The 25430-nt window shown below is 35.6% G+C and overlaps 1 protein-coding gene across 10 annotated transcripts in view; it reads left to right on the top strand.

Annotated features, from left to right (window-relative positions):
* DNTT (DNA nucleotidylexotransferase) overlaps positions 1-25430 on the top strand; it is a 154107-nt gene that overhangs the window by 92965 nt on the left and 35712 nt on the right. For all 10 annotated transcript variants that reach the window (XM_086898965.1, XM_086898968.1, XM_086898970.1 and 7 more), the window contains 3 exons: positions 817-888; positions 3649-3772; positions 4911-5043. In XM_086898965.1, the coding sequence (XP_086755091.1) occupies positions 817-888; positions 3649-3772; positions 4911-5043 (329 nt within the window). The remainder of the gene's footprint in view (positions 1-816; positions 889-3648; positions 3773-4910; positions 5044-25430) is intronic.

Here is a 25430-nt window from a genome sequence, read left to right as displayed (position 1 = left end):
CCTTTTATCCAGGTGATGGATGAACTCTACATTCTCTCTGGAACTTGGAGTATTCCCTGCATTTTTCTTTAGTTCTTAGCCTTTTCAGGACCCACATCTTCAGGTGCTGCTGTTCCATCAGGCAGCTGATCAGGGGTCTCAGGTATTTGGAGGGGTCATTGCTGAGTGTTGTGCTTTGCTCTGCTCCTCGTTTGCCCTATTCCACCAGCAGCCTCTGAAGTGCTTCTGGTACCTTGGGGTTGGGATTGCAATCGTGATCCCCCAGAAAATAGGATGGTTTGTTGGGGTTGTATTTGTGGTTTTCTTTGTGAGTTTTGTTTTGAATTTTTATCAGAAGAACAGAAAGAATTGTACACTCCAGAAAAATGTATTTGTTCCTACAATGGTCTTAGTTTTGAGAGTAGAAAACTCAACCAAATAATGAAATCTAATTTTCAGGACAAGTCATTGATAGCTTATGATAAATAACTGCTTTCTGGCTATGACTTTGAGTAAATAAGTACTATGAAATATATTCCATGGTCCCAGTTTCTACTTCATCCTTGAGTAAATTTATGAGTAAGTAAGTACTGTGAAATTTATTCTGTGGTTCCAGTTTCTCCTTCATCCTTCAGTAATTTTCTGTCTTTATAAGGGTTGCGGAATTTGATCCTGAGAGAATAAAATAATCTGCTTGCTATGGGTTCTCTTTATTGATTGATAAAGATTGATAGAACCTGATTTTAGATTATTTCACTTAATCTTGTGATTGTGGTAACATCTTACAATTTATTTTTAAATTTGTTTTTTTAATAAGCAATATTTTTCTTTGTTTAGGAGATTATTGAAGAAGGAGAGAGTTCTAGAGTTAAGGAAGTGTTAGACGATGAGCGATACAAAGCATTTAAGGTAAATCCTTTGAGTTTTGTTGCTGTTGTTTAAAATTTCCCTCCCTTTTTTAGAACTTGGACTAAGCCATCAATTTTATTATAAAGGGACAATCAATATCAAGTACAAAGAAAGATAGATCTTGAATAAAAAGAAAGGGAAATTGAGAAACAGTGATAAGGAATAATGTGAGATAACCTATTTTTAATGTGATGTATACATAGTTGCTCTTAAGTAATGTAAGGCAACTTACTCTTTGCTGTAAGTTTTATGTGATGTTGGGTTTATTTTTGCCTCAGCTGGTTATCATTTTAACACTGCTTAATTTTATTCTGAAATTAAGAAAATACCAGGTAAAAAAGATGGCTTAGATCTGTTGTAGTTCTCTTTTGTGTGAGGCAGGAGGACTGGAGCTGTTTAGGAAGATTGTAGAGTCTTTTAGTCACACAACTTCAGAGTTGCAGGGAATCTAAATCACATAAATACTGCAATTACCATTACTGAAATATTTATTGAATTCTCCATTGGAAACATGTAAGATGAACAAACATTATTCTCAATTTTATCTGCATTTTTGGTCTCTATAAATACCCTCAGTCTTCAGAAAAATTAAAACCGAGTAAGACAAATGGGACTGTTTAATTGCCCCTGGAATCACTCATTTTTGCTTCAGCGATCCCAAGTCTCTTCCTTTCTTTCTGACCTACCATACAGGTATGGAAGGATGTTCAGAGACAGTAGCTGATGCCATCTCTAGCAATATTCAAAGAGAGGTGTAGATGCACGTGTATAGCAAGATTCAAGAAGCAGACTTGCTTATTAATGCATGATTGCATTACAGCATGATTGAGGAACAGCTATTAAATCTTACCCTTCAGAGTTTAAGAAATCTCTTGGAGATTAGAATAACATTTATCAGGAGACAAATTATCTCAAATACACTTTATGCCTTGTTTCACATGCAAAATTACAACAAACTTAGGTAGCTCTCTTCTTAGCTGAGCAAACATCTCAACATTTTGTCTGACTTAGATGTAATCAGTTGTTTCCACCAATTTTTTTATGAGATTCTAAGAAGAATCTCATATTAGTGAATTCCTAGATTTTACTGTTTAGCATACTCCTGGTGCCTGCTGCTTCACTTATCATGGCTTGAAAGATCACTGCTGGCCCCAGGACTATGGTTATCAAATGACTGAATTAAATTAAACTATAATTTAAAACCTAATGTTTTAGGTGTAGGGACATGAATTGACAGGGTCAGTTTGCCTCCTTACAGAAGTGGGTGCTGCAGAGAGCGACTTCATGTAATTTGTCTCACCAACTGAAAAGAAGCAGTTCCCCCACACACAGCTGAAGAAATGGGCTCCCTGTTACTTGTGCTGCACTGCTGGCAGCATCTCGAGCATCTATAAATATGCTAAGTAACAATGGATCTTAGTACAGAAAGGAAAAAAACCCACACTTTTGGTTTTTTTCCCCCTAAAAATTTGGGAGCAGAGAATCCTTTTCCTTTAGTTCATTGTCTCGGTGTTAATTAAGTCTACTAGAATAATTTGAAACCCAGTAATAGACCCTTTTGAAAATATTTCAGCACTAGGAAAAACATTAAAAGATAACAATCTAATATTTAAAAAATCGTATCCTTTTATAAGCATCCATAATTCAGGCAAAGAGTAGGTAATTTCACTCGTTCTATTCAAAATGTAGGGCAAGTCCTATTTAATATTATCCATCATTTTAATTTTTTTCCTTTTTCTTTTAATTATTTCCAAGGAATTAGTATCTTCACAAAAACACAAAATAAAGCTAGCATGTTTGGAATTCAGAGGCTGTAGATTCAATGGAAAAGAGCAGTTATTCATGTCTTACACAGCTACTCATTGAATTCCATAAAAGTACAAAGAAAGCGTGGAGAGCTACAGTATTGACAAACTGAACATAAAGAACGTGCTCTTAGGCAAGCATGAAAGTTTTCCCTCCTGCTTTCATATCAGTGTTCATCTGAGATCGATCCATCGAATAATGCTTACAACTGTGACATTTTTGCTTTACATCCTTTCATGGGTAGTAAGTTGGTGAACAGCATTACTTTTTAATAGATGGAATATGACCACACAAAAATTTCTGGTGGACTGGTAGATTTTGGGGTGTTTTAGGTTGTTATTTTGTGTGTCAGTTTTTTTGGTTTGTTTGGGGATGTGTGTGTGGGGGGTGTTGGTTTTTATTTTGGGGTTTTTTTTGTTTGTTTAGGGTTTTTGGTTGTTTTGCTTTTTTCTCTTTTTTCTGTTTATTTTTTGGGGTCTTTTTTGTTTTGAGAGCTGGTGGTGCATATAGCACAAAGCCGTAATGGCAGTCAAATTAGGGAGGTGATCTTGTGACATCTCTTATTCTATCAGGTCAGGGAATTCAGCTACCTAATGTTGCTGTTTGCATTTCTATTAAGAAATGTAGTAAAAATGAAGATTACTACCCTTATTTCAAACCTTAATTAAAAGTGCACATTTTAGTAAATTACATAAAGGTGCTGGGACTACCTAGTGTATTTTTGTTTAGATTTCACATGAGTGAGTACTCTCCATGTGTAAAACCAGTTCTCTGTTCAATGCAGTCATGCAAAGAAGGGAAGCTGAATTTGTATGTTTGTGTCACACTATTTATCTTCAGTGTAGGATTAGCTCTGCCCATTGCTTTCCTTGTGAAACCTTGTTGTTACCTACTTATTATTAATTCACTGCTCCTCTAGAAAAGAACACTGAAATGTTTTTCTACTGATCTTAGCAATTTACTTCAGTCTTTGGAGTGGGAGTTAAGACATCTGAGAAATGGTACAGAATGGGTTTGCGAACTGTGGAAGAGGTAAAAGCTGACAAGACCCTGAAGCTGTCAAAAATGCAGAAAGCAGGTAAGGTGAAAGTGTCATAAAAAACTTGTATCTTAGTGCTCCAAGAACTTGATAGCAGAAGCACAGGGGAAGGCAAAGCTCATTTATACATCTGTTCTCTTGCTGCTGTCTTGTGAATACTGAATTATTAGATGAAAATATTTGGACCAGCTGAACTCCTAATTAAAGACAGTGTCATTCAAAACATAGGAATATGCCTATTTTTAAATTGCTTGCACAGATACCAAATGAAATCTCTTATACACAAAACTATTAATCGTTCATTATTATACAGGTTAAACTACCACACACAGGTTGTGAAAAAATTACAAAACTGGGAAAGCTCAGAACTACTTTTCAGAGGAGATCTGCCTCCCTCGAGGCAGCTCTACTTTACTGATAAATCTCGACTTGTAATAAAGTACTTACTTATTTTTTTCTATAAACCTAGCACATCCTAGCTTTAAAGTATTAAAGGTGGTCACATGACTAACATTGCTTTCTCACAGATTTTGTGTGTATGCACTGTTTCCCTAAATAAATGAACTAATTTAAACAAAGAAATTAGTTACATTAAGGAAAGCATTCTATAATACAACATCAAAATACTGTAACTTTATTTTTACATTAAATTTGTGTGCTCTACATCACTTCAGGATCCCTTGGATCAGCTTTCTTATATTCATGCTCCTTTGTCCCCTTTTCTTGTACGTGTCATATTCGAATGTGAAGCAAGCTGCCATACTGGGTTCTTTCAACACAAGCTCTGTGGTCAGAAATAAGATAGCTGGGATATTTCACATACTTCTGAGCTCTGTACTTGTGTAGAACACCATTATTTTGGGAAGACTGCTTTTTGAAACTGTGCGTCCAAAAATGCCATTGATGGGAGCTGGTAGGGAAGTCAGAGTAATTTATAACTATTCAGGTCCTGAGAAAGTAGAGCAATTATAGTGACTGCTGTGTTGACAAATTACATGATAAATTATAATGACAAAAATATAGATAAACTCTATGGACAAAGATTAGGGAAGAAACAGTCTGTCTCTGGCCTGTGACCCCTTGTACCCACACCACCTGTGATTTGGACCTTGAATAATGCTGTGTCAATTTTAATACTTCTGTGGAGTGATCAGCACTTTTTCCCTTTGATTTCCAGGGTTTCTCTACTATGAGGACCTTGTTAGCTGTGTGTCTAAGGCAGAAGCAGATGCAGTAAGCTTGATTGTCAAGAATACTGTGTGTACATTTCTACCAGATGCATTAGTTACCATAACTGGTGGTTTCAGGAGGTGAGTGAAAAAAAATGAGGTCACTTGGCTGTTTTATACAGGTGCATTAAAAAAAAGATGTTTGTGTCTTGGAAAAATCAAAGAAGCTTCATGGGAAAGTATCAGAGTTTGTTTACAACATTTTTGTGGGTTTGTTTATTGGTTGGTTTGTTTTTTTCAAACAGGAGAGCAATTCTCTGACAGACCCAGGTTCCTGTGTTTTGTTGCTGTAGATGGTGATGATATATTTTTACTGGATCTGAATTCCTAAGGCTGAGACTATTGTAAGGCCATGCTTGAAGGGAAGATACAACAATCTTAAGTCAGTCTTGGTTTGGTTTTTCTGGGGGGGATAGTTTAATGAGATCTTAGATGAGTTTGAAGTGAAGAGCTTGTAGTGTTAGAAGCATACCTGGAGTAAAGAGTTACTAAAATGGCAATAAAGAACTGACTAAATTAAATATCTGCTAATATCTGTATAGATGGGATGATCCCAGGATTCCTTTCCTGGCTGATTTTTGTTATAAATAATTTTAGTCTTGCTCTGCAGAACCAAACCCAGACCTGTTCAGAACAATTAATTTTTTCATCACTTACTTGAGAGCTTTCTTACAGCCACACAACACAGTGCTGAGTCTGTGTTGAATAGTCTTCGGGAGTTCTGCTTTCCTTGCTCTATTCTCAGTCCCCCATTATGTCCTTCTTGTTCTACATGTTATGCTCCTAAAGCAAAAAGAAAGGTAGTCAGCGCTATTTAGCTCTTGCTGTTGGATTTGTGACTGTAAAACTTTGACTACATTTAAATATAAAAGTATCTTTCAAAGATACTTATTCTCGTGGAACTCAAAACATACAGTTCTGTGACTCTCATGCACCTAAAACTGGTATGAGAACAAAAAACAGAAGAATATTAATAATTTATATATAACCTATGTATTTTAATGTTGTAAGCCTAGATAGGTCACATACTCAGTCCAGTACTAATTAGGACTTTATATAATTTATAATTTCTACAGTACAGTGATTATGCTAATTTTTTTTAATCTTCATCCCTTTTCATGATATTTATAATTAGTCCTTGTATATCCCATGTTTATTGTAGGAATGTTAGTAGCCTCCAACTACACAATTTCTATAAAACTGTGTGGTCAATAAGAAGCATTAGGCTTGAGTAGGAGCCATGACCAGGGGTTTAAGAACAAGATAGGTTTTGGACATAAAATTTTCAAGTGTCATCATTTTGTGAGTCTTTGTTTAAGAGACACGAGATGTCTCTTAAGAGAGTCTCTGTTTAAGGGAGTCTTTGAGAGACTCTCCCCACTGATGCAAATCAGAAATCTCATGTTAATGGTAACTTGGATATAACTACATCATAATGTGTAAATACATTAACACATGTCTAAATGGATCAGAGCCTTGCAGGTTATTTACTGAAAAGTCCCAGTTTCTTCTAATATAATGTATTTGTGAGCTTTGTCGGTAGCATGGTTTGCAAAGTCTGAATCTCACAAATCAAATAGAATCCTTTTGTCTTGCTTATTATTGTGGGGAGATATGATAGTCATTCTCCTTCTTACTAGGAATAAGCTTTTGTTATCTCCAAATGGTGTATCAAGGCACAAGAGAAACTATTTAAGTATCTATTGATGCCTACTACTGAGTAATTCTGTATACTAATTACAAGCCTTTAAATGTACAGGAACATATTAAACTATAAGTTTCAATATGTCAGTCCTAAATGATATTTTACCAGCCCATGGAAAATAAATGCTGCAGTGTAAGATTTGCAGATAACTTGATGGATTGAAATGCCTCTTTCAGGCAACTATATTTTAATTGCTGAATTGCAATAAGGTTGACTACATCTGTTCTTTTCTGCCTGTCTCCTGTAGTGGTGATGATCTTCAGCAAGAAGTTTGTGAGAGCTAAGTAGCTCACAGCTTTCAGTTACCAAATTATATTTTTTTCTTTTCATCATTATATAAATATTTTAATAAAATGGGTAAGTTTCATAATTTAAATTATTCCCTCATACTGCTCCTTGTACACTGCTAACATAAGAGGAAAAAAAGCTCAGGAAACTGGAGGGGTTTTCCCCTTTTTCCTTTAATTCCATATTCTTATATGGCTTCAGAGCAATTTCAAGAAAAGGTTGCCATGCACTGGAGCATTTTCATGATATTCTGTAAGATCCTGGGTTTTAGCTAACTTGATTTAGCTGCTGATAATTGGTTTTGCCCCAAGGTGTGATCTAAATTGAAGGTTTCATAAGAGCAGAAATGCTTGGAGGAAACATAATATCCTATATGTAGTTTATGGTTTCAGTCTCTTTACTGGTTATTCATATCTCAATACATATACCCACAACCTCCAAATTTAGCTGGAGAAGTTCAGAAAAGGATTTGGAATAAGAATTGTATAAATTAACAAGAATATTTTATATATATATAAGAACTGCATTTTCAGAATGGTTTTCTTTGTGCTCTGTCCATATGATTCACAAATTATTTACAAATTAAAGTTCAATTTTACTGTGTTGCATGTAACACAGTTGTGGTTATCTCTACAGCAGTAGAATTGTATCTGTGATGTGAGGACATGGTTACTATATCATCATTAGGCGCTTATTTTTTTGAAAATTGTTTAGAGATCCTCTTAGAATTGTGATTTCACTTCTTACTTTCTCAAATATTTACTTAGATACACTTGTGTTGGATTCTCCTACCTTATGCTTTAGAGAAAGTGAAGTAACTAAGGAGAGGCTTTGTTTTAGGAAAGTTTTCATATTGCAGTTCTTAAGAAGTTGGTCAAGTGTTTTGGGCAGTGCATCATGAAGAATAACTAGTGTATCTTGTTCTTTTTTAATCTTTGTGGGAGGTCAATTTTTCCATGCTGTGCCAGTCCTCAGGGGAGTTTTTTCCAGTCTCTCTTATTGTTAATTCTGTCCTAAGATGAACCTGAGTGTAGATCACTATCTCCTTGCTCGAATTTTCTATTGTCTTTTAGAAATGAGGATTTGATACTCTGTAACATTTGTAGATAAGAATTGTTAATAGGAAAGCAATGAAGAGAGCAAAGGACAGGGTGATTTTGTCAGGCACCACTGCCATACTTTTGTATATTACAATGCAAAAAATTTTTTCCTGTGTGCAGTGACATTTCCTACAAGGCAAAAGAATGCATAAAGTAATGACATGGGACAGGGTTCTGGGCTTTCCTGTTCTGTACCAAGATAATAATTTAAAGATATCTCTTCCAATCTTGGAGATAAAATAGCCGAGACAAAGAAACACTTTGAGTGATTATTTTACAGGTTCACGCAGTGATAAATAACCAAGGTTATTGTGGCACCCTCATTTCAGAAATAAGACTTCTATATGGCAAGTGGAATCACATTTATCTAGCTGTACTGGCACATGCTCATAAAGGAGAGACTGTGGGATTGAATGTCTGAAGAACATTACACTTTCCAACCTTTGGAATGAATGCAAGACTTTGTGGTTTATTTAATTGAGCTTCTTGTGTGGTTTCTGGCTGAACTTCTTGATAAATCATACATCTGGTTTCAAGTTCTGATCCTGATAAGAAGCTCTATTTGACCTTTTGATGGTGGATATTCCTAATGACAGTATTCTTTTGGAGGCTGTAAATGTTTTGCAATGAGGTTAGAATATCTGATATAACACCAAGTTTGTTTTAGGTTCTCAGAGTAAATGTCTTTGAAGTCATATTATACAAATTATTTTCTTTATCCTCAGATCTAGGATTAAAATAGTGCTGGACTTGCTAAACTAATAGAATTAATTTTGTAAAAGATTATTGCATTAAGTTTTTAGGCAAACTCCTAAGCAGAGATTGCTTCTTCTACTTAGAGTTTGTTGTTGCAGTGTACCTTTGTGTTTACACCATTCTTAGGTACGGTTATTTCTGGTTTTTTTTTACTCTGAAACACAAACTGTGGTGAGGGAAGATATAAACTGTATCCAGGTACTCAAGTCCAAATACTGTAATTTCTGCTCACTTTTTTGTACAGCTCTTAAAAGAAGTAACATTTTTTATATGCTGCTCTTTTTAATTTTTTTCCCAGGGAGAAATCTGCTATAAAGGAGCTGTTCGGCAAGCTGCCTGCTGAACATTCAGGCTGATGTGGTGGCTTGTACACACTCAAATTTAAGCAGATCCTGGAATAATCTAGCAATTATTCCAGAAACAGACTGGAGAGACTGCTTGGCTATCATTCATGAGCACTGCCTTTCCTCTGATAAGGTGTAGCCTGCTTTGGATGAGAGTTTTAACCTGGAGATGTTCTAATCTGATGTGGCTGTTTTAAAGCTTAGTAAAACAGCTTTGCCTTCCCAAATGCCCTAAGATTAGAAATGTTTGAACCTGAGGTATTGATATGCTGCTAGCAAAAATATTCTCTGGAGTGAGTTAGAAGCACTACAACTGTGGAAGAAGGGGGATCATTACAAGTTTCTGCTTCTAATTTTCTGTAATCCATTAAAAATTAAGTTGGGAAAGGAGAAAATCAAATTGACTAGCCAAGTCAATTTGAAAGGTAATCTATTGGAGTAATTCAGATACTTCCTTTTGTCATTAGAGCTTTGATTATTTTTCCAGTCGTTCCATCTATTATTAGCCACAATGAATCATGAAGTAGGGATGGATGAATAAGGTATTTGGTAGTCATAGACAAAAAGAACCTTGTAAGAACCAATAAAACTTAATAAAATTGACTTCTCAACAGAGCATATACTCTGAAAGTCTTTCAAACACTTGTTGATTCAGAGTTTTTTTCATGCCCTATGCTACTTGGCCCTTTCCTGCTTTCACAGACTTTTTTACTCATTAGAAGGATGCTGTTCAGCTACGTAACTCTCTTATCTCCAAAACTAGTCCAAGTGGTGGGTCCAGAATGGAGCTGGAAATAGATGTGTCTGATTTCTCCACAGCCAGAAGTTTTATATTCTGTATGTAGAGCCAGAAGACTCCCTGCCTCAGTCTTACAGTTTCTATGATCACCCTATACCTTCTGGAATGCGTTTGTAAGAGCCTTTACAGTGTTTAGTCTTTTCTGTTTCCTATCTGATGATGACTGCTAGTAAGTAAGCCAGAGCAATGCAAAAAAATGTTATAAAGCAAGATTGAAATCTCAGATTGTATTATTTTGGGTCTGTTAAGAAAAGTCTCCTGCATTGGTGTTTTCTTTCCTTTTTTCTTTTTTAACTTAATTGGAAAAAATGAGACTGAAAAACAAAACTAGGGTTTCTATTTCCTAGTCAGGTAGTCAGTCTGAAATTTTAGTTATGAAACATGATCGGATTTGTTACCATTTTAATCCAGTCAAAATATTCATTTGAAACTGATGAAAGTTTTTAAAGTTACTGCATTGATGGATTCTTTGTGATATTAACAATACTTATCATTACAAGGAATATTGCAGTGGCATTTTCAAACTGCAAAGGCAAACTTGTGGTAACAAAGCAGAATTTTGCAGGTACTCTACTAGAAAACAGGGCATTGTCTTAAAAATAGATTATTTTTCCACATCTTTATGTCATGTTCATTTGATAGCCAAATGAATTGAAAGTTAAGTGAAAAGCAAAGTGAGCAATTACTAGGATAGAAGACAGTTTATATCTGAAGGAAGAACAGAATGACAGCCAATAATGGTATTTGGACATTTTTTCTCCTTTTGCTTTTTTTTCCTGATTTGCCCTGTAAGGTCACTTTCAATCATTTTTGCTATGTAAGGGTCAGCCATTTGGCACTTCTAGGTTTCTAAATTATATGGAAATATTTTTAGAATGCTTGCCACTGCATAAAACCAAATGTTAATGGCTTCACTAAGTCAAATTAAATTTTAATGGCCATGGTTTAATTTTTCTTTTAGCCCATTCACATCCTTTAAGCAGCATTAAATGTGATTCAGTTGTCTTCTAATATCACAGCTGACCTGAATAGCCTTTTCAATTAGACTTTTAGATGAAGCAGATCTGATACATCCTAAATAAATAAAGATCTCTTTTTATTGGTTAAATGCTGATATTCACAGCTCATTTAATCCATTTATAGAGATGCGATGTCAAAAGAAGAACCTTTTTTTTGTGCAATGCTAGTGATAATGTGCAGAGATGAGACAAAAAATTCACATCTTTGTTTTGTCAGTGGATGGAAATTAAGGAAGAGGAACTCGAAAAGATCTATTTAAGACTTCAAGAAAGATGCGTGACTGAGACGTGATGAAAATTATTTGACAAGAAGTCACACATTAAAAGCATTTTATGAAATGGTGTGAAGAATAGTCAGTTAACAATGCACATTCTCCTCAGATATTTATTCTGACATCTTACAAATAATCTAATACCTAAACAGTAGATGTCCAATGTTTTTTAAATTGGTTAATTCTTTTCTAATGGAAAATGTTTTAATTTAATCTTTTCACGGATTTAATGTTTACAACATAGTATGCCTTTTGCTTGTGCAAAAAGTAATGGAAATTGTTAGAAATCTACCATCGTTTGTTCAAAAGCATCTTTGATGTTTCGTAATTCTGTTTGATGTTTGTTCTCATTTTTGGATGACAGTGTCTCAAAACCTTCACTCTGTGACAGAGATGACTCACTGTGATAAAACCTTCCCTGTGTACGAGGGCAGGCATGGGGAAAGGGGCTTCTGGGCTCCTGCTCTGTGTGGGGTACACCCAAAGCCATCTGGGGCGTCTGATATTGTAGGAAGCTGGGCTGTGTGATTCGGAGTGTGGGTGGATCCTTTCCAGTGGCTTTGCTTATGGAAATGCAAGCGAATGGTGCTGTCATTAGCTGGAGCAGATTGCAGCAGCGAGTTCAGTTTTGTCGTTTTGGGAGCTTGTGCGAGTGTCAGATTATAACTAACAGCTAACTTGCTTTCTCCTGATGTGAAGTCCCAGCTCTGAAACAAATACCAATCTCTCCTGACGGCTGGCTCATTAGACCCACCTAAGTGGAAAGGAGCAGTGACAGCTGTCAGTACGAATTACCGTACTCCCGGCTCCAAACTGCAGAGCCTTCTGCAGTGCCACTCCTTACGATAATATACCATTAGAATTCCAAAAATGTAAAAACAGATTTTGCATTATTTACACAATTTTCTGGGCAAGTTTTGCCAAAGAGAATGTTTTGAAAAGTTATAAAAAAAAATGATATAATTATTTGTAGTCCTACTATATCAATGAAATGTACTTAATAATGCATACTCTACTCACCATTCCCGTTTTAAAAGGTTAGCAATAAAAATTGTTGTGGTTTTTATTATGTTAGGTTAACTGAAAAGTAGTCATTCATCGTTTTAGAACAATTAGCATATGCAGTGGTGGTTACTATTTGCATTATGGAAATTAAACATGTAAATTACTAAGTTCTGGTATGACTTATCTTAAAAACACTCTGGTGTTTTGGGAGGGGAAATGCTTTGCCCTTTCTTGAACAATAGTTCTTCAATTCATAACAATTCTTCCAATATGCAAGTACATAATTTTCAGTGAGCATAAAACATGTTTTCAATAAATTCAGAAAAGGTTTTTGGCACAGGACACGGGCACTGGTTCTGACTGACACAGTCTGAGTAGGACACCACGTCATTAAAAAAAGTCACATCAAGTCTGAGTGCCCCAGGTATTATTATAACACATAATCTGGGGCTGAGGCAGGGAGGCAGGTTGCATGATACAGAGCATATACTAAAATTGATTTATCAGTATAATTTAATAAACTGGAAAACCTGCTTCCTGCATTAGGGTTGAACTGTTGCTCTTTGAATGTTCTGGTAGTTTGGGAATAGATTAGTATGATATGCCATGGGGGAATAAAAGCTCTTGTGATTAAAAAGGAAGCTGTATAAATAATTGGTACCTAACATTAACATGTCCAGAGATGTATTCATAGACTGAAGGAGCTTCATTTTCAACCTCTGTAGAAAGAAGGACAAGTGATTCTTCACGATAAAATATCGTGCAAGATCAGTGATGGCAACCACAGAACTATTTTGTAGCAGTCATGTTCTATGTGCTGCAGTGAATTTGAGGTGCATAAGAAAGGGCTCAAGCAGTTTTCCAGGCTTGCTTTTTCTCATTCTACTGATATTAGGCACATTGCATAGAGAATATGATAAAGCGAAAAGAATAAGGAATTTCCACTAAGTTTTGAATTTTATTATATGCTTCATAATGCATATGAGAGTCTAAATGCTGTGGAGATTTGATTCATTCTTTTTGGAATTTTATCTTAGTGGCTTTTCAGTGATGTTTGGTTTGTTGGTTTTGGTTTTTTTTTTTAGTTCTGGAGGGTAGGAGAATTTGTATATTGAGAAGAGGTATTGCAGGCCAAAATATGTCAATGGGGTTATAGAACAACTCTCTTCCCAGAAATGAAATTAGTGAATGAAGTGAATCATACATTTATGTTTAGGATTACCTGTAACATATCTACCAAAATATTTATGAGTATCGTGTTTTTGCTGTGAAAATTTTCAATTCTCAATGAAGAACTGTGCAGAAATATAAATCTTTTCCTGGTAGGGGCTACAATTTAAATGCTGGTTTGTTTTTTTTTTCTTGAGCAAAATGAATTTTCTAGTCAGAATTTCTCTTTCATGATTAACATCAGCTATAGAAATTTCATACTGATGTGGTGTCATTTCATCTAAAGACAAGGGTATATGCATCTGGAAGAGGTAGTCAGAGGCACAGAAATATCTGTGAAGCATCACAATGCCTTTGCAAGATCACTGAAATATTTTGATTGAGGTTATGAACAACAAATTGAATTGACAACTTGTATTAAAGGTATTTGTCTCATTTATTTTCAACTGTCCACCTAAATCCTTTTGCTTTTTCTCATTTTCTTGACCAGCTCTACTAAATCCTCCCTATGAATTGAGTGATTAGAGAGAGAATAAACAATCAGCTATAATTATCACTCAGAATTTGTAGCAAAACCAAATGTTTCAAGTCATCAGTGAGGGTTTTTTAAAAATGTCTGTGTTTTTTGCCTTTTTCATGGACGTTATGGGGAGGCATCATAATTTGAAGTACTGCTCTGAAGAATCACAATAATTGGAGGGTCTCTTACAGACATTTGGCAAGAATTCAGCTAATACCATGCATTGATTTCTGAAATGCTTAGCCAGTGAATTTAAATGGATCAATTTTAATACTTAGGCCAAGAAGTGTGTTCAAGTATAATATGTAAAATATACTACTTGCAAAGTGTTTTCCATATATGGATGAGCACTAAGTATCTTACAAGTTGTCTCACAAATAAATAGCTGTAAAATTAAATATATTCATGATGCTACATAAAACTGGTAAGTAAAAAGTCTTCTAAAAGTTATAGAGCATTATGTACAAGGAGGACTATTAAGATACTGGAATATACTTAGGGAGAGATGAAATAGCAAGATTAAAAAAAGACAGAGGAGATTTCAGATAAAGTAGTAAGATAAAAGAGAAACATAAAGCACAAGAGGTCAAATCAAAGCTAGACATGGCTTTGATGAGATGGAGATGCTTAGTTTGATAGCTCTTTTCCTCACATGTTATCTATAAAATAGTTTCATTGGGGCTCACCTGCTAAGAAGAGGATGCCTTACAAAATTGAAGCCACTCAAGGTGGGAATGGAATGAAGAGAGACAGAACAATTGTCTTAGTAACACAAAGAGATGTGCAGAAGAAAGTGACATTCTTTCTAAAGGAAAATCAAATCAGAACTCTGCATAAAGGGTAATTGAAACAAAACCCTGGCAGCAGTCTTAGTAAGTTCCCAGCAGTAAAGCCAACTGTAAAGTAGCATTAATGGGCCAAGGATAGGGCTTGGCTGTGCTTAAGAGGCTTAATTAATATACTAAAACAGACAGAAAAGTGCTAATAATGCTTAGTCAGCTTTCTGTTAGACACATCTGGGTATACCAGGAAACAAGATTCTATTTCTATTTCTTGTTTTGTTTCAGACAATGGTACTTAAGCATCTCTTACCTATGAACTGCAGTCCCTGTGCCTAAGTGATTGAGTACAAAAAGGAATTAATACATTTTTGTCTTGTGCTCAGTCTTTCTTGGATGTGTGTTGTTTGTTCTGAGAAGTTTCTGATGCCTCAATGGTTTTTGAGTCTATTTCTTACTATTAATGTGCTTTACTCATAAGTATCTCAGGGCATCTGTGTCAGAGATAAAGTTGTTCTGAAAATTTTTCATTCTCTTAGTGAACAGTTACTATGTTACACTAAACAATGGTGTTCTGTGGTTCACCATGTGCAAAAGAGGTTTTGCAGGCTCAGATGCCAGGTAGTTCAGAGATTTCAGGATCAAATGCCTGATGTTTTGAGTTAAAAGATCAAAAATCAGTTTTAATTATACTACATGTTGTACTTTGTAATTTTTGCCATGGTTTTATGCCCAGGAACCTGGCTTGAAAACAGGACATTTATAGCAGATTTTACTTATTGCTGATAGACCCTTTAGCAGGAGTCAAAGTTTATTGTAGACTGGTTAGTTGCTGTAAAGATGGTTGACAGCACAAGTTAAGAATGATGTTTTCCTGTCAGATAATCATGAGGAAAGCTGCAAACGTCGGTGACCTTGCGACTAGGGGATACATTTTGCAGATCCCTGTGAGCAAGAGTAGCCACAATATTTTAATTAAGTGTGACTTGATCTTGCTAGTGGTGTGGTGACATGATAACAAGGAGGTAGCTGCTGGTTAATTTTTTTTTTGTTACAATATGAGTGAAACAGGGTATTTTCTACATGTCAGATAACAAGGAAAAGACTAAAAAGGTGCACAATAAGTCATGTGTGAAAGGCATGAATTAAAAGATGTAGTCAGAAATGGTCCTTTTAGTTTCTTTCAGTTTGGAAGTGGTGGAATATATTATGGATTGTTGCTGTACTGTGGGGGAGGTGGATGGAAATTATTTCCATTGAAGAATGGAAAATCAGTATTAAATAGCAGCAAAACCTGATATGACAGACTTAGTTATAATCATTTGCTATGAGAGCTGTTCTTTCATATCACTAGGGGCTATCTTGGAGAGCAAAAAACCCAAACCCATTAAAGCCTTGTGGGTTGCTTCTTCTCAAATATATACTTATAAACTCAAGCTAATCCATAAAGTAATAACCTCACACACTTTATCTTGTGTTATGAATCAAGGTTAGCAGAATATTTTCCTTTTATCTTGGCATATCTTACACCTAGGCACAGGTCTAGTGGAGAAGTATTAGAAACACACCTGATTGGTCCTATTGCAGTGGTTAATGTGTCCACTTGCACCTAATTTGTTTACCTTAGTGATGATATTGTCACTGGATATGATATCCAATGGGGATGTTGTATATTGGACAATATATCCTGATTTCATTGCTGTTTATGAAATGTCTTGATGTTATACTATGCATTTCTATCACTACAATAAATAGTACTACACCCACACTTAGCCAATGTAGATTTTACCCTCACCATTCTTATCTTACCCATGAAATGTGAACAACTCATCCACCTGTTCTCACTGAAAGTCCATGGGAGCTTGAACATTGCTTTCAGTTGAATCATGACAAAATAGGGGGTCACTTTCAACTGATATTTGAGAAATTGAACTGGCAAGAAATGGTGACCCAGGGAACTTATCTTCACATTTCACCTGAATATTAAAATATGTACCTATATTGAAGAGACCCTTGAAATGTCTCTTTACCCGAGGTCACAAAACAGTGAAGGTTGAAAAAGCCAGGATTGTTTTCAGAAGTCAGAACATGAATACAAGAAATATGACATGACTGGTTCTTTGAAAAAATCTTTGAAAATATATGGCTAGAGCTTTACAATGTCTGGATCAGGAAGAAGGGCACAGAGAGAACTCTAAGAAGCTGCATTCTCAAACAGAGTATTTCTTGCCATGGTTTGGGAATTAAAGAAGTTGGTTAGAAATAATCAGAGAACTTTTCAATCCAGAATTAAATCAACTAAGTCAACTTCATGAGCTCCTTAGACTGATGGAGAATCACATCTTGAAGCACAGCAAGGGAATTTTGTAAAGGAGGGTAACACAGTAGAGGGATTTATTCCAATTAGAATTTAGATTTAATGACAAGCTCGTCCACACTTTAAAAGGCTTTTCTGGTATGCCTATACTTGTAGAATATATTGGCAGCCTTTATCTGTGGAGATGCAGTGTTCCTTGGATAGTACAGTTTAAATGATTTTCTCAAAAGGAATAACCTATTTTGGCCCAAAGGGTGTAACTATTTCAGCTTCAGGAAACTGCTGGCAAATGGTGTACATTCACACCACACAGCTATCTTGGCAAACCACTGATGTAAACCAAGTAGGCAAGTTTTGAATTTCAGTTTCTTTCTCCGTAAAATTCTAGTGTTCTAAGTGTATCCCATAAATTAGGGGTAAAGTCCTCTTCTCTCAGACAAAATTAGTAGATTACACAATCCAATTTAGGTAATGAAAGGGATCAAACTCATTTTCTCTGCAATATGCTTCTGTAAAATTCCCTACCTACCTTACTTGCAGTGGGGGTAACTACTACTGCAAGTGTAGTTATTGAAAATCTGCATGTCAGCTCAATCCTGGAAAAAATTCACAGCTCACTCTAAAAATTTGAGTGAGCAATTTTCTTAAATCTAACCAGATTGTACATGTGCCTGAAGTTTAAATTGTGCATATTTTTTTCAGAAGTACTTGAGTAAAACTTGGTAGAAAGGCTAGACTCAAACTCACCATGTTGCAGCTGTCTCCTGGCAACTACACAAATGCTTAAATTGTATTATATCCCCTTTGATGGAATAGATTGATAAAATACCTTAAAGTAATCACAACTAAAGTAGAATCACACATCTTGGCCCAAAAATGCTAGAATTCAAAATTTGGCTTTTTGTCACTATCATCATATCTTTGTCACTAACCCAAATGCTTGAACAATTACCTACACTCCCTGGCCATTACACCATCAGCTCAAACAGAAGTGTTAATCCTATTTCATGTTAGAATTTCTGAGAGATGTCTTATTTCTGGTTGTCTTTTTTCCCCCCACTGTGGATGAAAGCAATCTATTTCTCAGTTCAAGGAATTTTAATAGAAAAACTGTCATGTTTATATAACTTCCAGTACAGCTGAGCAGGAAGCAAATAGAAACCTTTATTTTTATGGTAGGTTGATTCTACAGATTGTGCCGTCACTGCCAAGTAAGTGAAACCCAGGCTGAACATTTAATATCATTCAGGCATTCTGAAAATGCATGTTGCCTTCCTCACATGAGCATTAATACTGTCTTTTAAATTGTTTTAAAGAGAATATTTTTATTTTTAGAAATGCCAAGGTAGACAAGCATGAAAAAGAACTTTTTGATGAAAGCTTCTGTGACAAAGGGATATGTTAAAGGAATAAGCCTTTCGAGACATGCAAGCGAATTAGCTAGAGAGAATTAAAATGGACAGGGTTTGAATTCATGTTTTCAATCTACTGCCAGAAAGCTTCAGGACAGCAAAAATTTTTGCTATAAAGCTGATTGTTAAATTTTTTAAAGTATCAGTATAGAAAAGTAACTTTTACCTTCTTTAAAATAAAATTCTGTATCTTAAATATAAGCTTATATATATTTATGAGATTCTGAGTAAGTAAAATAGAAATATAATTCTAAACCAAACAATTTTGTCTTGGACAAAAAAAAAATCTAAACTAGTAAATGGAAACCACCTTAGTTGCAAAATAATCTTTTTACTGGTTGCAAAAAAAAAAAAAAAGGTGTGACAAGTAGTTTAAAGAAAGCAGGTTTTTTATATGCACCTTTTATAATTAATAATGCAGACTTTTGCTTACTTATTTCAGTAAATAATTTGAATGCAGATGACCTTTCTGTGTTTTCTGCTGCATTTATAATGATGTTGAAGAGATCTCTAGGTTATTTTTCCAACAATATATCTCTCACTTAGCTGAGGTTTTGGTTCGTGACTAATGCTTTTTGAAATGTGGCACATGAGTGGCTTGTGCATGAGCTGAGATGGAAGCAGAAAACTGGAAAGCTTTCTGACTTTTAAATCTAGAATGTCAATGCATTGCAAGCATTCCATCCTACCTTTAGGTATTGGGAGTACATATGTAATCTATGACCAGCTCTGGCCAAATTTCTTCTCTGGCAGAATACCAGCAGAATGTGGACAATGCACCTGAATTGGTCTTGAAACAAAATAATAGCTATACATAATGGATAATCCAGATCTGGAAGGGTCCAGTGCTGTCCCAGCTTGTGGGAGTCTGTCCTGGAAAGTGCCAGTCACCAATTATCTCCAAAGACAGAAGTCCTAAAAACCTAAACCTTCTCTTTCATCCTCTCATATTTATTTTTGGATAGAGTTAGAGGTAATTTTCTTAACCTTCCTTTCTTAGTGGTGTTTGTTGATGTTGTTTTGTGTATTTGGTTGGTTTTCTTTTTGTTTGCTTGTTTGTTTGGGGATTTGGGTTTTTTTTTTCTAAAGTACATCATAGTCTCTGATAATTCACTCAAATATCTAGCATCTGAGTACACTGATCTCTTAGTTGAATTCTTTAAAATTGGAGGTAGTTGAATTTTCTTGTCTCCCAGTTTGCATAATTCTAAAGTTGTCTTTAAGGATTTTAATTAGGTCAAAAGAAACTGGGTGCTTCAGGATGTCTGAGCAGGTCTAGTCTGAGATGCCTCTCCTTATAAATAATAAAAACATATCTCCTCTCCAGTCAAGTCTGATTCCTCAGTACTTACTACATATTGGAATATGTTCTTTTTTCCTGCAGTTTTCAGAATAATTAAAATCTGTAAAATTACCAGTAACTAAGGATGCTGTACCACTGTCTTACAGGCTGTTTCTTAAGAGTGAGAAAGCTTGTTTCCATGGAGTGTGCTGACAGAAGAGTTCACATATGCAAAACTAGGTAGATGTTTTAAGACTAGATTCATCTGCATACCTGCCATTTTGGCTGAATATACGAGATCCTAAATCCACATCGATGCTTGTAGGACTGTATGTCTTGTTCAAACAGTGTTGAAGTGGTTTTGTTTTGTCATTGATTGGCACTGGGCAAAATCTGTTTATGCAGGAAGTTTCTATGATGTCATTTGAAATGCTTGATTGAAATTAAGTGTAATTTAAAGGATTTGCCAAGACAGCAAAAGCAAAACTTCAGCAATGTATTTCATGACTTTAAATAAAACTGTGACAGATTGGTATGGTACATTTCATAAGCTTTAAAGCTTGAAATTACATGGACAGCTTCCAGGTACAGTTGTGCTATTTATGTGAAATTGAGACAGCACTTGCAGCGATTCAAAGCTTAAGCATAGTTTTGTTTTGCTTGGTGGAATAGTGAATTTACTCCAAATAGAGGATTCAGAGAGGCTAAAGCTGTTAACAAAAAAAAAGTTATCTTGTCTGCAAGGCAGCATCAAGGTATAATTGGTGACAGCCACGCTTGGGCATCAATGTCATGGAAGGAGGACAAATATGTTCTTCCCATAGAGGAAGAACTTCTTACTTGTGTGAGTGGCTGTGCACTGGAAAAGATTGCCCAGAGAGGCTGTGGAGTCTCCCTCACTGGAGATATTTAAGAACCATCTGGATGCAATCCTGTGTAAAGTGCTCTGGGATGACCCTGCTCGAGCAGGGAGGTTGGACCAGATGACCCACAGGTCACTGTTTGACCCTTCCAACCTGACCCATTCTGTGAAAGACAGAGAACAGCACCATCCAGGCTGTGCAACCACTACAATCCCTAGAGGGAGCCATACTTTCGGAATAATAAGTAGGTGACTAAATTCTTACATTGGCCATTATCCTATTTTGTTGTCTTAGCAGAAACCAGACTGGTGGAAGACAACTTTATGAACTATTTTAACTGTGTACAGTAAATTTGGTTGAAATACAATTTTGCAACTGTTTTTAACAGAAATTATTTTTCTATTTTTAACAAATCAGAAGTTAAGGCTGGAGAGAAGTAGTTTCAGCATGTGAATAACAGGTGGTCGTCCTCAAGATAATGCATATAAAAATAGGTGAATCATTTTGTTTTTAATATTTTTCTTTGTGCTCATTTTTTTTTATCAGTTCTTCAAATTTTGAGTTCCATTCAGATTTTTATGTTGTTCCATGGCTACGGTTCTCCTAGATGCTAGTGTATAAGAACATTCTTATACAATTGTATTTTAAACCAAATATGCTTTGAAATAACCATTGGGCTAAAGGTACATAGAGGGCAATATATAAACACACCATTCACCATTCATTGTTATCACAGGGCAGGGAAATATTTTCAGGGTTTTGCATCATATATGTTTAACACATTAAATAATTGATTAAAATGCAAAGAAGAGAGATTTCTAAGATCAGTGAATAGCTCTAAGTTTAGCTACACTGGTCATTTAAGTTCCTCAGCTGAATAACTGTTTTCTGATCTTTTTCTTTTATTGCATTAAATTAAGTACCTGTTAAAGGAAAACTTGTCATCATGACATGAAGAGGAATTCCTGAGTGTCCTGTACTCTGAGAAATGTCTAAGTTTCTTTTGGGTCATAAAACATACAGTCAAGCATAGCATGACATACTTTGGTCTTTGAAAGTGCATTTAATGAGACAAGGTGAGTACCATGCATTACTCCCTTTTTTTGAGGCAATGTACTCACCGAGGGTGAAATTACGTTTCAAGTAAATTTAAGAGCTATTGCACAAGTTTTTCACTGGTTCTCTTCACTTCAGTGACTTTTAGCCTCAGAACAAAACTTGTAGAAATAACCAGTGATGTGGTCCCTTCTGCTGCAGCTGGTAATCCTCCTTTCTCCTGACTTGATACAAAAAGATCTTTTAAGTAATTCATTCTCTCCATTGTTAGGTCTTTCCCTAAAAAATTTCTTGAACAGAAGCTACTGATGCACAATAGCAGCGCTATCCTGCTGAATAAATGAGAAACCAAAAATGCTTGTGTTGTGTATTCTATATTAAAGTTGTATTTGCCTGTCTAATGTATGCTGTCTAATAAGGTTTCTGATCCTAAAGGGAAAGGATTTTTCCCAATGCTGCTTCATTGCAGAGTTGGATTAACTTCAAAATTAAATAAATATGTTCCACAGTCATGGAAAATGGGTTCTGCCTCCAGTGAATTAGAATTACTGTTACACTGGGCAAGAAAAATAGCATTTTAATGAAGTGTCCACCCTCAAGCACTTTTTCCAGAGAAAATACCTGTGAATCTTTGCCAAATACTTACATAGTTCAGCTGGGTTTATGTTGAATTACTTGGCTGGGTGAAGAAGCTACTATATGCTACCTTTGGCAATTCAAAGCTTTGTAAAAGCCTGATTTATTGCTGCCCAGGGGAACAGTTCTCAGTTTTCACTATGTTTTTATTTCAGAGACAGTGTAACCTAAATAATTCTATTCTTAAGTTAATGGGAAAAGTAATTCCGCAGACAAAGCTATGACAGCAATTTTTTTACCCACAGATTCCCTCAAAATGAATCAGGGTAGTTCTCATAAACGTATGGTATCTTTTCAGTTAAATATATCATTATTTCAGTTTTAATTTTAATTGTCTTTGCTAGTGGCAGAATTTATTTCAGTTGATTTAATTAGATTACTGTTTTTTTAGACATTATTCACCATCCTATTAAACCATCTTACCGACATGAACTATACCCCAGAACAGCCCTGTAATGTACAATCAGGGAAGAATTAGCCCTCAAGGGGAAGGGATTCCAGAATTTCCTTTGATATAGAATAAAAGCTCTCAGTTTGGATTTAGAATTATGGAAATATTCAGCTTAAACTTTTTATCAGCTGGTGCAAACTAAGTGCAGTAGGGTGACTGAAAGGCTGGGTCTTAAGCTCAGAGTCTGGTTATAAAATGTTAGCACAAGTATCTTCCCACACTGGCACTTTTCATCTCCACAGGTGTTTTTTTTTACCTTACCACCTATGTAGCATTAGAAAGAAAAGAGAATTAATTTTGACCCTGACTGGGGACCACTAGTGTCAAACTGCCTTCAAAGGCAATCAGGATCTAATTCAAATAACAACCAGGAGAGCACATATTATCTGAAAAAGCCCAACCCATATCTACCTTGTACAGAGCCCTGATCAAATCTTGGTTTATTGTTCTAGTCATTACTTCAGGCATGTTACTTTATTTCTGAAAAGCAGGTTCTGACTTGGACATTTACTGAATCAGGAGGTAAAACAAACAGCTGCCATAGATACTTGCAGTGTTGAGATGGGGAGAAATCTTGGTTATTATTTTTAAATAACCATATTCAAAATTGTCATCTAGTAATTGTCATTTTCCATAAAGTAACCTGGTAATCTCTACAGCTTTGTCTTCCTGTGTGCTGCCCTGTCCTGCACTGGAAGGCTTTCCTGAGTTTTAATTCTGGAATCAGAGTGATCTGTGACTCAAAAGTCCATAGGGAAGCATAATATGGCTTCATGTGATAAATGGTATAGATAAGCCTTCTGTCTAGTTTGATGAACTATAAAATGGCATCTTGCTTTAGGCATCCTCTTTGCTCTTATGTCCTTGTCATGTTTAAGGTGGAGCTCAAGAACTGATAGAACAAATGAAGCTGGTGCTAGAGTTTGGCATGTTTGAGAGCCCCTGGTTTATTCTGGCTGAATGTTCCCTCTTCCCCTCTCCCTTGGCTGACAAAGTGGTCACTACACAATGTGAGTCAGGCTTGCCATCACTTACATTTTGTATTCTGCTGTCTCTGCTTTCTCTGTGTCAGTGTTTTGGGATTGTTAACTTTGGTTGAGCTGCTTTTGCACTTCAGTGAGCATTTATCTTCTTGCTGCCTACTCTATATGTATGTGAACCACCATGGCATTGACAGTGTTGAATCTAAATGTTGTTTTGGAAATGTGGAGCTGACCTGAATATTAAGAAAAGCTCCTGAGCTAAAGCTGGAAGTAATTTGAAGAACAACTTAGGTGTGGTGTACAGTGCTTAGCTGGTCATTTATGCCAGCAATGGGCTGGCCCAGTATTATGCTGCTGTTTAGGCTGTTAATAGTCTCTACAGTCACAATCTGTCAGAACATCTATTTGTCAGAATATGTAGAATATGTAGGGAGTTTCTGAGGGAATAACTCCAAATAAATGTTATAGCATTTTACTGGAATTTGGAAGACACTTTCTGTCACAAACAAAATAACTTTCTAACTTCTTTTAACTATTACCCAGTTCCTGTTGCAAATTAAACAACCATGGTGCAAACATAACAATTTCTTCCATTTAACAAGCTCCTTCAGCATGAAATCAGTGTTTCAGGAACCCTTGCACAGATCTAACTCTGCTCATTTCCTGTCAGTGTACTAATTGTATAAGTAGCAAAGGTTAATGTCCTTCTGAGTCAATAAAGCCTCTTACTCTGGGTCGAGATTTCAGATCTGAAAAAAGATTGGGGGAAAAAATGTACTGGAATAATAAACTTATGGTTAAATTCTGAATCCAGTAAATTCTCTTAAGGCAAAATATTCAGGGAATTTTACTTATTGGTCTATTTTGTAGACCAGTGCTTTTTATTTCATTAAAACCCTAGTAATTTATATCTGAACAGTATGTAATAAGGTTTTGAAAATCTGTAGTATCAGAGCCAAGAATTATTCTGTAGCTCTTGCAATTGGTAGAATTCTTCTTCTGTCAAACAGCCAGGATTTTACTTTCCATGTAATAGTTGTAGCACTGTCACATTCATGTACTTCAAGCTTAAAGAATGTTTTTTCTCTTTATAAGGGGTTTATACAAAGAAAATATGCAGTTCTTCATAGTTTGACTGACAGTATCTCAGAATTATTTTAATATCTGGCTGTAAGAAATTGTCTATCCCCTGTTCAATGTCTCAGCAAAGACTGCTTAATAAGCAAATCCACTGGCATGCAGACTACCTGGGATTTGGAATTTAATGTATGTTCCTTTTCCTGAAAGGCACATGTTAGTTGGAGATAGGTTGTAGAAATAACTTAATCAGGACTGCAGTTATGAGACAGAATTCCTGTGCCATTTCTATTTGGTCAAACTCAACTGATGTCAAACAGTAATTCTATGCTGCTTTTACAGTGGGAGTTACATGACACCCGGCACAGAGGACGCCTCCCAAGAGTAAAAATATGGCATTGATATCAGAAGAGACAGAAAGAAATGTTTACAAAAGGGTATCTACTCTGTGTACATATGTATGCATGTTCCATTGGAGCTGTAATTCCATGTTTTACTGTGCATGCACACTAAGGCTACTGGGGTTCCCTCTCAGGAACATACATTTTATGGTACTTACAAATTATTTGTTTGCTGTTTCTAAAGTAGCTGATTTTGCTACTTATTCAAGTGTTCTCTTCACTGCTCAAAAAAT

The sequence above is a fragment of the Cyanistes caeruleus genome, chromosome 8, assembly GCF_971803275.1.
Source record: "Cyanistes caeruleus chromosome 8, bCyaCae1.hap1.1, whole genome shotgun sequence".
NCBI lineage: Eukaryota > Metazoa > Chordata > Aves > Passeriformes > Paridae > Cyanistes > Cyanistes caeruleus.
This window is presented reverse-complemented; position numbering and strand designations above follow the sequence as displayed.